This window comes from Larus michahellis, chromosome 5, assembly GCF_964199755.1.
Source record: "Larus michahellis chromosome 5, bLarMic1.1, whole genome shotgun sequence".
Taxonomy (NCBI): Eukaryota; Metazoa; Chordata; class Aves; order Charadriiformes; family Laridae; genus Larus; species Larus michahellis.
In genome coordinates, this window is record NC_133900.1 from 9469042 (window position 1) to 9483325 (window position 14284).

The 14284-nt window shown below is 40.8% G+C and overlaps 1 protein-coding gene across 3 annotated transcripts in view; it reads left to right on the top strand.

Moving 5' to 3' along the window:
* LARP7 (La ribonucleoprotein 7, transcriptional regulator) overlaps positions 1–10817 on the top strand; it is a 28844-nt gene extending 18027 nt beyond the window's left edge. For all 3 annotated transcript variants that reach the window (XM_074588620.1, XM_074588622.1, XM_074588623.1), the window contains exons 10-13: positions 36–118; positions 2813–2972; positions 5359–5450; positions 10369–10817. In XM_074588620.1, the coding sequence (XP_074444721.1) occupies positions 36–118; positions 2813–2972; positions 5359–5450; positions 10369–10449 (416 nt within the window). In that variant the 3' untranslated portion in view covers positions 10450–10817. The remainder of the gene's footprint in view (positions 1–35; positions 119–2812; positions 2973–5358; positions 5451–10368) is intronic.
* The last annotated feature ends 3467 nt before the right edge of the window (positions 10818–14284 follow it).

Below are 14284 nucleotides of genomic sequence, written 5' to 3' on the forward strand. Positions count from 1 at the left end.
CCCCCCCCCCCACCTCCTCTCTTCAAATTGTCCAGCCACAATGGGGCCCCAGTTCGTGAGTGGAGTAATTGTGAAGATCATTAGCGCTGAGCCCCTGCCGGGCAGGAAGCAGATCAAGGTAATGCCTTTGTAACCTCAGGGTAGCTGTTAGCCTTTCCTCTTACAGTGCCCCCCAAATGTTTGAATATGGAATCCCATTTAAACGGGTCCTCCCGATTTCTTTTTTTATTTGTTTGGCCAGGAGCTGTGTACAGATTCTTCTCTAGTACCTGTTAATGGCAGGTTTTACCACGGCGAAATAGGGTAAAAAGCATGTTTCAAAGCAAAAACTTAGCCTTTAGAGCGCTTCAAGCAATGTCAAGTTTATAACGAAAATAATGACAAAAATAAATGATGCTCTAGAGGATGAGTAGCTCTTTCCAGTTTAAAAAGGCAAGTTGAAGACAAAGCGGGTGCGCTGTTCTGTATTTGTCATGGTGCCAGTCATTCTGGCAGTGTCCGGATCAAGAAATCTGTACTAGTATATTGGGGGGAATTTGGGGGCAAGAAAATGCCCTCTGCATGAAGAAACAATTGTCTCTTTTTCAGTAAAAAAGATTCTCAATTACAAAAACTCCAGTTCAGTGAGAGTGACAGCACCTAGATCTTGTCCAGTAATTCATTCACCCATTTTTTTATTCTTCCCTCCCTATGGTTAAGTGCTCTTTATTTTTCTCGATTTAAAAGTCTTTAGGATAATTTAAATTTTTTTTTTTCACATCATGATATAAAAGTTACGTATGTTAAGTAGAATATTTCTGTCAAGGAAAGTAGCAGTTTTAAGCTGCATCCTGTGAAATGGAAATATTAAAAGTTTTCCAAAGGAAATAACAGGCTTTTTCCAGATAGTGAATTTTCTGTGAACGGGACACGGGACTTCTTCTTTCACAAATTGCACTTTTGGATGAATAACAACTGGAAAGAATTTAAACAGCTTTAACTCAACGTTGGAATAAATGTTTAGACCACGGAGGACAATGAGAGAATGATTCAAAATGCGAGTTCTGAGATGACTTATCAAATTATCTGTATTTATAGCCGAGTGGCCCATTTGAAGTCACTGGCCCCTTGCAAGCGTTTGAAGTTTAGCGTGTGCATAAATCTAAGCAAGATGAGAGACGTCTGGATCACTGAAAACAAACTGATGAGAAGGTTTCAACTTAATCAGTCTTATCGGCCTAGGTGTATTTGTAGGCAGTTGTCTGAGTGCTGGAGACACCAGGAGAATGTCGCAGTTGTCGCTGCAACGTTTTTTTTGAGGGCCCCTTTGGCTGCAGTTACGCTTTTCATTTAGTTTCAGGGAAGTGTTTTAGGGAAAACTAACGCATTATGAAAGTAAAGGTGGACAAAATAAGATTGGGGCGTCCTTTGCTGCTATTAATCATATCTTTGTTTCCCATGGTATGCACATAGGCAAAATATTTCACAATATGTTAGCAAAGAAATGAGGAAAAGGTGTGAGAGAGACGTGTAATTGCAGAATCCAACTGTAGTTGGAAGGAAAATAATCTTTATAGTGCACCAGCTCTTCTGCAGGTCAACGGTGGAAGCTGCAAACTGTGCTTGATGCTTCCTGGGTATTTCTGGCCCTACTGGTGGCTTTTAGGAAAGGCGTAACTCTCTGACAAAAACCTCGCTTTGCCTGTGGTCCCGGACTGTCACGGCTGCAGCAAACACTGCCGCAAAGCAATGCATCTAGGTTTTTTTCCCTTAACTTCCAGGTTGGATCTTGATTTCTGATTCTGTTGCTCTTAATTACTGCCGCGCTCTGGAAAGATCTTTGCAGAGTAGTTTTGACGTTTTAATTTTTTACTTCACTGCGTTGATATTTTGCTATTAAGGCGCTTCTCAGATCATGACACTTGCCCACTCCAGTAAACTGTTCGGGGTGTTGTAGTTTTCCACGTAAGCGTGACTTTGGGATACCAGAATGAAGAGTGGAAAGTAGCTTTGCTTCGCTGTTGAATGATCTCGGCAGTACTGGCACTTAAGCTTTGTTTTAAGGCTGTCCGTGGTAGTGGAGGGTTAAAAGCAGTGTGTCGTTCTTGAATAGAAGCATCTTCCTTGAGCTGCCTGCTGTGAACAAAATTGACTAGGAATGTGTGGTCTTAGTTAATTTCCCTAACAGCAGGTATTACAAGTGAAGTACTTCATCTGAAAGACCGTGTGTGACTCTTCTTCCTTCAGCTGTTAGTGAGAATTTCCAGGCAGAGGTCACTCCAGAAAGATAGAAAGGGTTGTTTTACTACAATTCATCGGGTCTCAAATAATCTGCCACGAATGAACTTGCTACTATATAATTCATGCGTAGAATGAAGTTAGATATTTTTCCGTTGGACCGACGTATATCAATGTTACAGTGCACAAATAACTTTTTTTTTTGAAAAAAAAAAAAAAGTCCATTCAGATACAGTATTGAAATAAATGGATACCTACTGGTGCTCCATTAGTAAAATTAGTCTAATGCGAAACAATAACATCTTCAGGGATTACTGCTTTAAATTGTTCTTGGAGGGCAGGATGAGAGATAGATAGATGTTGTAGGCTCATAAATCAGAATTCAGATATGACCTTCTTAGAAAAATATCTTAACTCAAAACGATTTGACAAGAGATTCATTGATTAAATCAAAAAGTTCAGTTACTGCCTTCTACTTTGTGACCTTTTTGAAAATGTCACTGACCTACAAATCGAGTGGTCAAAAAGTCACTCTTTTTATATTCTTTTTTTAAAGTCTGGTTTATGGTCTGTGTTCTCTCACATGCTTTGACAGGATGCTTTAGCAGTGCTGGCTGACGTTGCCTATGTTGACATGCTGGAGGGAGACACGGAATGTCATGTCCGTTTTAACACTCCTGAGGATGCACAGATTGTCGTGAAATCATACAAAGAAATACAGATCAAAAACAACTGGAAATTAGAAGTTCTCACGGGTAAGACTTCTTTTTTTAATAGCAGTACAGGAGAAGACTTAAGTACTGTGGAAAAGATTGTATCGCATGGTAGCTTTATGGATATATTTCCATAACTTAGGGAAAAGACTGCTTTCTTTTTTTCCTTGGAGTCTTCTCATTTTGCTATTGCAGTGAAATTGGTAAAACAGGATTTTTATGCCACTGCTCAGAGCAAAGTAATGATTTTGCTTGCCTTTATCAACTTAATTATGTTCTTTTGGGATTTGTTTACATACGTCACTTTCGGTGGCAATGGACTATAGAGCTTAATTCGTATTTCAGCTTTATGAATATAACATTCCGATGACGCAAAATAACTTTAAATGAAGATTTTCTTGAAAATACTGAACCTACGTGTGAAATAACAGGACAAGGATGTAACAGCATGGATACACTTAGGGTGGTTTTAGCACTTGCCTTCTAATTAATCTTTCTTTTTTTCAGGAAGTTGAATAACTTATGCCTGAGTACTGCCACTTTTAAATTGTATTTACACTAAAATTTTTTACTGGTTTTCTTTGGAACTCTATCCTTATCTGTGTTGTTTTTTTTTTTTCTGAAGTTACTCTGCTGTTCTTAATTCGTAACTTGTATTAGATTGGTCTAGTCTTCCAAGTGTAGAGAAACCTCTTTATGGAATTTTGGGGGGTGGAAGAAGGGGGGAGGGAGAAAGGCTCTCAAACTTTGTTACTGTAGTCATGAAATTTTTGAATTCTTGACATGCGCTAAAAATCCCAAATATGCAAAAAAAAAAAAAAAACAAACCCCACAGGTAAAACAATCTGAATGAGATTCTCTCATCTGTGTATTTAAATATTTTACCACACTCCTGCACAGACCCTCACTTAGGGCCCAGTTCCGTGCATGCAGGGATGTAAACCCTCATAAACGTCAATTAAGGATTGCAGAAGGAAGAGCTATAATGGAAGCATTAACCTTGGTAATATCAAAGTTAATTTAAGTTTGAGACTCACTGAATGCTGCTAATGTCTTTTGGAGATAGATTTGTCTCCAGAGTGTTCTGTGTTCCAGAGATCCAGGCACAACTTGAAATACGGCATTTTACAGCTGTGTGCTCTGTGTGTATGTCTCTGGTTTTGTACCCTTATATAAAAGAGTGTAGTAGTAGATTGGGAGTAAGCAGACGTTGTAGGAGTGTTCCATTCATAGTCTTAAGGTTTCTTGTTTTCCGAACCGGTTCATTGAAATGAGAATGGAAAGGCTTTCTGAAGAATGCTGAAGTGACTCACAGTACGGATTTCAGCTTTGCTTGGTGGCATAAGGTGAATACAGAGAATATGGAATCTTTAATGCTCCCTACTGCGGGGACTAAAGCTTTCCCAGTAGTATTTTACTTCTTAGAACTTGACTTTGACTAAATGTTTTCAGCTTTTCATCCGACAAGAAATTAAATACCTAGGGTAATGTTTAGTTGTTACTGTGATTGAATCTATAAATAATGTTGTTAAAAAAGTATGCAAGATTGGTTCTCAGAATTATTAATTCCATAACTTTTGCGGGAACCTTTTCCAAGATTCACTTGGAAACTTCCCTGTAACTGAAGATTTCCCATGAGACCGTGCAACGTTACATCAGAAGATTCCCATCGTGATAGTTACAGCACAAACCAGAGGAAACAGCGGCAAACTGCTGCTTACTGCAAAACAGCGGCTGAAAAAAGCTGCAAAATTATTTCCTCTCATATTCTTCCCCATGTTAAAGTATTCCTAACTGCCCGTAAAGTCCCCAGAGTTTGCTTCTAACAATGGCTGCGCTGAAACAAAATAATCTTGGTCATTCTTACAGTAATTACTTTTTTTTCCTGTTTGATAGTTGTTTAAAATTAGTCAAGAGGTTGAGTACGTCAGTAAATCAGAGGGCCTCCAAGCGCTATGTCAAAACTTCAGCTAAAACCGAGCTCCTTCTGCTGATTACATATAGACAGTGGTGTTTGCATATTTCCTCGGTTCTTCTTGTTGAGTTTGTAAAACTCCTTGCTCAGGAAAACTTACAGATACCCTGGCAATCCAGTCTGAAGAGTTAATAAAATGCACAGGGGCTTTGATTCAGGTCCTGTCCAGCTCACACAGAACGGAGACCTCGGTGTCGGCTTTAAGCTTCTTTGGACAGAGGTTTTTCTGTCCTTTGTTCACCTGGGTGTGTGTTGGTCAGATGGTGCGACGCCGTATGCCTTCTCTCGCTATGAAATTTCAGACTGATGGGGAGATGCTTGTTAGGTTTCCCTCACGGGTATTTTCATGTGTGTTTATCTTAGAAAATATTCCTCCTCATCCCAGCTGAAAACACTGCATCCACTCGAGTTATACTTTTATTCATGTACTGTAATGTTAATTTGTATTTCAAGGTGATCATGAGCAACGTTACTGGCAGAAGATTTTAGTGGACAGACAAGCTAAGCTTAACCAGCCTCGAGAAAAGAAACGGGGTACTGAGAAGGTAATCTGCAAGTCCTTTTTTTCCTGCGCGCCCATGGTTGAAAATATGACTCTCTTTCTGTGTGGGTCTACGTCTTTTGACACTTTAATCTTTGACTCTGTATTTAATCCAGTTAAATTGCTTTCTACTGACTTTGCAGCAGGGTTTTACAGCCACAAAATGGAAAACGTGTGGCTGTCCTGGTCCAGTTGCCAAATGCAAGGCTTGTCTTTATGGAGACAATCAGAGAAAGTTAAGTCCATGACTAAAGGCATGAAGTTAATTTATAAGCTGGTTTTCCTTAAAAAAAAAACTGCCTGGATGAACTCATTAAGAAGTTAAGGAGTCTTGATTTGCTCTAGTGTGATAAAGTCTAGTGCTTTAGTCTTAATTCTCTAGCATGATTAAGAAAATGTTTTTCTTCAGGATGAATCTCTCTTCTCGCAGTTTTTTTTAGTGTCCGGTTCTGTGCTGTGGTACACGCTGGTGTGTTCCCAGTGTAGTCAAGGGCCTGTGCATGGGTGTGTCTGCGTCCCGATCCAGACAAATCTGAATGTCGCCGTGAGCATCCATAGCTAAGCAGCTTCCAGACCAAAACTGCCTCACATCTAGTGAAATTTCCCTCCAACCTTGACCTTGGTGTTCCTGTCAGGCCACAGCGTTGGCGGTGTTGCAGTGAACTTGCAGGCTGCAGTCTCGGCTCCTGCCCCAGAAGATCCTTCCAGGCATGAAGGGTTCTTCATTAAGCCAGTCAGATCCTTCACCTGACAGCGAGGAGCCAGAGGGTATTTCGCAGACATTTTATTGCTGGGTTTACTTCACAGGCATTGCAGATAAGGGTCTGAGTTGGCTTCACCCTGAATCTTTATGCAGTCGCTTGCAAAACTTCTGACTCGTTTGCCCTCCATTATTTTCTGGTGACTCGGGAGACTTCCTGTAATTTTTGTTTGCTAGACTCTCCAGTGATGCACGCAATACCAAAAATGTCCTAGTTGCTCTGTATATAATTAAAAAGAAGTATTACATTGCCCTAAAGAAACAGCAGGTTGTGCAGGTCAAAACCTTGTCCTGTACAAGGCATATTTTGCCTGTGTTATCTTGTTAGCCTAAATGTTCTTTCAGAGATCCTGCCGACACACGAGATGTCCTTAAAGAATTTCCCCAAATGACTGATTTAAAAAGGATTAAAATGGCACTGGTTCTAGACATTACTCTTTAATACAAGCGGTGAGATAATGTGAAACCTGGACAGCTTTAGAGCCTTTTACTCAGTGCTGCCAGGGTTTGTTCATTTTTTCTTTTTCAATGGACTTTTACTTTTTTAAACAAAAGGTGCCGCTGGCACCTTTGACTTTACTTTGGACTGTAGGTGCCCCCCCCCCCCGCTCTCCAGCGTCTGCTCTTTATCTTTTGAAGATTGGTATTTGTTGACCAAACTGGTGTAAATTGGCCAGTAATGTACTTCATCTGGGCTTGCAAATATAAACCGCCTCAGTTCTGCCTAACAATAGCAGCCGCAAGGATGCAAACTCCCACTCCTCCCCCTCAGCCATCACCTTGCAACACTGGGAGGTGTTAACTTCAAAGCTTAGTGAATACTATTTAAATGCTAACGCTGTTAAGCAAAACATCAAGTAAAGAATGCCTCGTGGTAGTCAGTAACGCTTAACCCTTTCGTTACTTTTTGACAGCCCGTATTCCGCCAGTACAGACTGATAATAAGAAAAACAGTGCTTCTCTCTCCGTTCATTAACGTTATTTTTCATCTTTTAGTTGAAAACTCTTCCAGAGTACTCGGAAGTTGACTTCTTTGAAGGTCACAATAAAAGGAAGGAAAAAAGCAATATAATGATTCATAATTAAACACGTACAGCTGAATACGTCATCAGTGTATCTTTCACATGAAGATCTATTCTGTTAAAGATTTTAAAATCCCTTAAAAGATCTCTCTTTGAAGATGAGCGTTTGCCTGTTAGCCGTTTTATGCTTCTAATAAAGACAGCATCGTATACTTTCTTTCAACTAGTGCTTAAATGCAGGCTTAGAAGTTAACGTTCGTATAAGCTATGTAGCTGCAGTGATGTCAGTGTCAGTAGTTACAGGGACAGTGCGCGTACCTATTGCTGCATCCCATTAGAGACGCTTTCGAGTGTAACTTTAGGCACTTTGAGATTCCTCTTTGCCATGTGGTCTAAAAAGCATGGGCTTGCTCGGCTTTCCTGCGGCGGGTGCTGTGGCATGCCAGGGTTAATGATGGCTTCAGCAGAAGGTTTCTAGCATAACGCCTCCCCCCACCAAAAAAAAAACCAAATCCACCCAAAAAGAAATGGCAGAGATTTTACTTTCTCTGGCATAGTTCCTATAATAAGCTAAATGTCCAAAAGAGACTAAATATCCCAAGGTTCCCCCGGAATTTGTGAGTAATGCCCAGCCGTGTTTTGGAGTTAAAAAAAAGGGTGTTTGGTGTCGGGCTTTGCCCCAGGCTCGGTCGTTCATTGTCACCTCTGTGCTCCCCTCTGCTGCCCCCCTCCAAATCCATGTTCTCTGTAGCCTGTTGTTCAGCTGCATGATAAAACGCCCTTAGTGATTCAGTGACACAGACTAAAAACCTTCTTGCCGGAGCCGTTCCTTTAGGACAGTGCCAGTTTATGCAGACCTGAAGCAATTCATCAGTCTGTAGCCTTAAACCCTCTGGGACTGATTAAAAAAAGTCTTCTGTTCACAAAACAAAAGCATTGGTGCCTGCAGGCTTTCCCCTTGGGTCCGTGTCTTCTTGGGGGGAGGATCTGCTGAACCTAGTTTGCACCTTGTACGCCCCCTTACACAGGAGGAAAGGAGGAAGTTTAAGGGGGTGGGAGTGGGTGGTAGAAGTGAAAGGCGTTTGGGTGAGGAAGTGAGAATTGGGTATTTACCAAGGGCGGAATAATTTGCAGAATATTTGGGAAAGTAGGACAGCGGGAATGCCTGGGCACAGCCCACCCTATTCTCTTCTGATTACGCCTGGGGTCGGGGGCTGTGTCAGTTCCCTGTCGGTGTGCGGGTGGGGAGATGTCCCCCTCCGGAGCACAAATAAGCCCCTTTCCCTGGTTCTCTGAAGTTGGTATGCTTAGTGGTGTGCTTAGTGGTGTGCTTAGAAATAGGTGCTGATGCTGGATTGATTAGCTTAAAATGGGAATTCTTGAGGCCTCTTGCAAGTTCTCCAGCTCTGAGGTGCTGGTATAGAAACGCTCGCTGATAGGAACTGGGCGGTTCACATGTTAGAGCTTTCCTTGCAGTGTTTGTGATTCTCCACCTCACATCTTGAACCAGTAAGCCACCGCACTCTTCACTTCTTTGGAGAGTTTAACTCTTTTAAGCTATTTATCAGATACCAGAGAGTAAAAGTAACTCTTAGTTACATCTTTGGATCAATTTTTTTCTTTCTGGAGAATGGTTGAGCAAGTCATCTACTAGAACATCCTGTCTGATGCTGTTGAGAACGCGTTAAGAATTGCAATCGAGGTAAATGCCCCGGGGATGCAGGGCAGTAAAACCGTGGTAGTGTAATTGTATTGCAGCACAGCAAACAGGGCATCCGTGCAACATCCGTGTAGAGCGTTAATTCCTGACTGCCATCATCAGTGCAGCAGCCTACCTTGCGCTTCCACGCTGTGTGCAAGACGCAATGCCTGCAGGGCGTAGCTGTGGCCACAGTCGTATGGATAAATAGTAAATAATTTGGTTTATATGTGAAACTTTTCAAATCTAGTAAACTCTTTGCTGGACCGTCTGGTGAACGAGTGTCCCTTTACCTCAGCAGCAGACTAATATGTTTTAGTAGTCTCCATCAGATAAGTTAATGTGGATTTATGCTGGTGTGTTAACAGATGTGCCTGCATTGACAGGAGTTTCCTGCTTTCTCGCTTTTTAGTCAGATTAGGCAGCCTGACTTGTTCCTTGCGTTATTTTTTTATTTTTTTTCCATCTTATTCATGTAACAGTTAATTCATGAGCTCTTGCTTATGGTTAAAATATCATGATGGGGCACTGCAGTAACAAGGCTTGTGCCTTTGCTTTTGGTTATTAGCGTGGTGTTGCAATACTTTGCTTAAATCTGTGAATGTTGTAGTATGGCTGCTTTAAAAGCAAGGATGCTTTTAATGTTGTTCCAGTGTTTTGTTTTCTGCCTGAAGACATGGTACACAAGTTGAAAAAATGAGTAGGTTATTTATGTTCCGCGGGACCATTTCTCATACTTCTGTACCAGGAGCAGCCAACAAGGTACCCCAGTAATTTAGGCAATCTCCCTAAAATGCAACTGAAAACAAACAAATCCCTGGTCGGGACAGGGTTTTGAGTTAGGGATTCCTAGGGTCAGTGTTTCTCCCACTGCACTGTTATTTCTTGAGATTAATTCTCCGCAGGGTTGTGATGCGTATCGTGCCGTTTTCCCAGCCTGAAGGATGGCGCCCGTCTGGGTTTCAGTGGGTTTGTTCTTTGCTGAGTGTAGAAAATGACACAGTACTCCTAAGGCTTTTTTTTTTTTTTTTTTTTTTTAAATGGTCTGACCTTGATTTTTCTTGCCTCGCTAACAGCATGAATCCAATAAAAGGACAGGGTTTTTTGACTGACTGTATGAGCTGTTTTGGGATTTTTGAAGTTATAATTTTGTGTTCTCTTCAGCCGTGTTGGGAGGAAGAAGGGATTGAATGAAGGATGCTGCAATGTCCAGAAATTGAAGAGGTGCCTTAGTATTTTTGATGGTTCTCAGGCAATACCGAAATAAATTATATCGGGACTGCTTCAGTATTTTCTGTCTGAATGTACAGGTTAGATCAAAGAGCAGGTTTTTTATGAAGTTTGGTTAAATCGGTGAATAATATATTCATGACTGTGAGATAAAAATCATAACAATATAACTTTCCTCTAATCTTTTCTGTAATATTTTTCCTGTTTGCAGTTGATTGCTAAAGCTGAGAGGATGAGACTTGAAAAGACTCAACAAACAAGTAAACACATTCGCTTCACTGACGATAACTAACCAAGACCGATCGTGATCTTGAAAGTGAACTAGATATTTAAAAAAAAAAAAAAAAAAAAAACAACAACCAAAAACAAACCCCACAAACACACCACTGCTTACAGCAACTAAACCGTTTTTAAGAAGGCATCAAAACCTGGTCCGTTTGATTCATGATTCCGCAGACTTGCAAGTATGAAGATTGTTTTGAATCCCGTTTTTAAATAGGCTGAATGTTTACTGCTTCTGAGCCGTTAGGTAAAGCTTTCTGGGGAAAAAATGTATTAAGAGATCTTGCTTTATTTCACTTCTGATTTCGTTTGAGTTTTTTTTTGTATGTTGAAGTTTTATACACTAGGTTCTGAAATAAAATGCTTGAGAAATTTTCAGTTGTGCATCTCTAATTCTTCAATCTGTTTTGTGACACTGTAAATAATAAAACTGGTTAATGCTAAAGAAACCTCTCTAGGCCTCTGTTTAGTCCATCGGACTGTTTCAAAATACAGTAGAATGATTGTAGAGACTTCCATGTATTTGAAAGTGGCTAGGACTGTCAGAAAAGATGTCATTGAGAAGTCTGGAAGAAAATTTACTTGCATGAAGTGCACACTAAACTGAACTTAGACTCTCTTTTTTTTTTAGAAGAATCGTCAGGGGAAGAAATAAGAAAACCTTTGTTTGTTACATCTGATAATAGTAGCTCCAGAAGTAATTCTCACTTACAGATAAGTGTTAAAGTTGTGTAGTTGACCACTTAAGATGGTGATCTTAACGCGCTTTAAAGTATTTCCTTGTAGACTGGCAATATTTAAAAAACAAAAAAAAGCCATAAAATCGGAATGATATAAAAGATTGAACTTAGGTATGACTAAGTCTGCTGTTAAAGTTCTCTCCGTTAATGTAAAGATAAATTCATGTGTTTTGTGAGATTTAGTGAATTTTATTGCAGGGCAAATAAGGCACTAACACACAGGTTTATAAAAGTGTGAAACTTCCTTATAAATAGCAGGATGAGCAAGTTATTTTGAAACTCGAAGTATGTTCCTAAAATACCATCAGAGTCTTGTGAAGGAAACTGTCAATGACACTCTGGGTGGTTTTGCCGCAACAGATTTTGCTGCTAAGGTAAGTTAACGTTTTAAAATTCTATGCTGTCAAATTACTGGAGCAGTCTGGGTACTTCAATGGTATGTATTATGACAAAACAATGTTTGGTGACACTGGTATATTTTTGCTATATGAGAAAAGAAACTGAATTATTTCTGCTGAATTCTGGAAAGTAGTGTGGGTATAATAGCCACAGTGGCTTTGCAGTCAGCGAGAACAGGAGGGAAAGAAACAAGAAAAAATATTTTACAAGAGATTATAGCAAAGCACACTAACTGTAATCAGACTGTCCAAGACAAGAATAATGTAGAGAAGCAGCGCAGTAAGAGCGGAGGAATGTTTATGGAGCACCATTTACGTGCTGCTATTTGTGATGTATCCTGTACTGGTACAGTCCGTAGGCTCGGGTACCACCAGCGTCAGTCTCCATCCTTCGCTCCCACACACCAGCAGACGGCATCCCTCTCCTCGGGCGGCGAGCGAGGGAATGGAGAGGATTACCACCCGTCTGTCGATGGAGAGAGGGGATAGCAGTGATCAAAGATAGCCGAAATGCAGAAGGGGAAAAGTGCAAGATAAGAGAGAAACTCTAGGAAGGGGTGGAGGGGAAAAGCTTGCTAATGATTCTTGGAAATTGCGTAAGGACGATTCCTCCCAGGGGCCTGCCAGGCGCTCCTGTGTGGAATTCTGCAGTATTCAGATGTTTAGTCCAATCGCAGGATTTTTTTATTATTGTTACTTAATCTTCCACTTTTCTTTTACACGAGGAAGGTAAGATACTTGGTGACGCAGTAGAGAGAACAGAGATACCTGGCTATGAAAAGAATTGATCCACGAATCAATGGATCTCCTGAAAGACAGGAGAAATTTCTTTTTCCATTTCTGTGACGTTGAAGGCGGGGGGAGGAGGAGGAGGGCCCGACAGCCTACTCTGGGTAAAATGGTTTGGATTCATTCTGCTGAAATTCATTTAAGTCAAAAATTTATCCAGGCTATAAATAATTCAGCTCATAAATGATTCAGACTTTTTATGTTTTGTGGAGAGGGGAGCAGAATTGCAAAAGCATTACTTTTGGAGTTTTGCTCTTTAATTAATAATTCCTGACTTGAACACATAGCAGGAGAAGTCACCCTTCTGTTCCTTTCCACGTTTATATAGGTTAAGTATTTACAATTAAACCTCGGTTTTCTTCTGCTTTTTCAAACTAGTGCAGAAACCTGCTTCAGCGAGGAAGGGTGGCGGTTGATTCTTTCTGAAGAAGTTAATAGTAGAGTTTTTGTCATTTCTTTCAGAAGTCATGTATGGAGACTATGGTGTATATGCTTTTACTAAAGAAGCTTGGATTCTTAAGAATGCCAGAATGGATTATAGATGGTTTTTTTTGTCTTTTAAGTACACGTGACAGCTAATATCTGCTGCTCTTATACTTCCCCGTCAACGTATGCTAAGAGGAGGAGTCCATCTGTTGAGTTTTATCGTCCCAAGAGTTGCATCCTTAAAGGTACTTTATATTTGACCTTAGCAATGGAGGGGTGCCTTTAGCAAAGTCTGGCACATTTACCTGCAGTGGTTTGGGGTTTTGTTTACAATTAAATTTTTTCTGCTCTACCGCTTTTCTCTAAGTTTGTCCGATCTTAGGGATTTACAATAGTGACATTTTTCCTCCTCCCCCAAGAAATACCGCATTTCATTTAAAAATTCAGGATGATGGTATAAGATTACAGGAATTAATAACCTTGGACTGCTCTTCTTCATTATTTTTTTGCTGATTTTTATGTCTCCCTTGACTGTTGAGTGTTTTGAAAGAACATTATTACGCATAAATCTGCCTGGAGCAAAAACCAGCATTGATTCTCTTCTTCATGACCCAGCATACAGCTGAATCTGAAATTATTTTTAGCCCTCGTGTTTTTACTTCTCTTTGACAAATTGCAGACTCGGCATGGCAGCAGCAGGACTGTAACTCTGACCTATGCCAGGCCTTTGGTGCCAGCAGAACATTTGTAATTTGGGTCTTCAATTAAAAAAGAGAATTCTGTGGGTTAAAAAAAAAAAAAAGTAATGGTAATTTTTGATGATTGTAGATCTTGTTGTCCATGGTCTTGTCCCCCCGAAGGCTTCTTCGATTTCTCATCTGATGCAACATTTCCAAGCTTAGAGACTGGCCTCGTGAGGACTGTTGTTTTTTAGCAAGGATTGTTACGGTCACCTTAGTGGTGCCAACCAGGGCTCCGTCGTGGTGGGCTTTGTACAGATAAAGAGCTCGGAATTAAGAGGGATACGAGGAAGGGGAGGAGCAGGATGGGAATGGAGTGTGCAGTTGGTTGGTGCGATAGCAAGGAAGAGTCGTTTTTAACGAGCAAGGGGAGGACCTCGGTGGTGCAGAAAGAGCAGCAGGGCCGCTGCACACCTTGAAGGGACACGTGGGCTACCCGCATCTTCAGATATGTGTCCTCCCGCTTTACGACCGCCTCCTACAAACTGCATTTGTGCGGTAAAAGTGCTGGAGGGAAAAATGTGGTTTTAGTAAAACACCCTGGTCAAAAGCAGCAGACTGATACTCCACAATTCATGGGCCCTTTTGGTAGCCAGTGGTCCACACTCAGTGGAGTATCCCACTCACAGCACTATGCTTGGACCACGTTGCCCTTTCTGCCTGTCCCTGCAGGGTAGAAAAGCTTCCTTATGTTTGATTTTGTACTTTGTGTTAATTTATAAGTTTCTTGTTTGACTGTCTTCAATCTTACC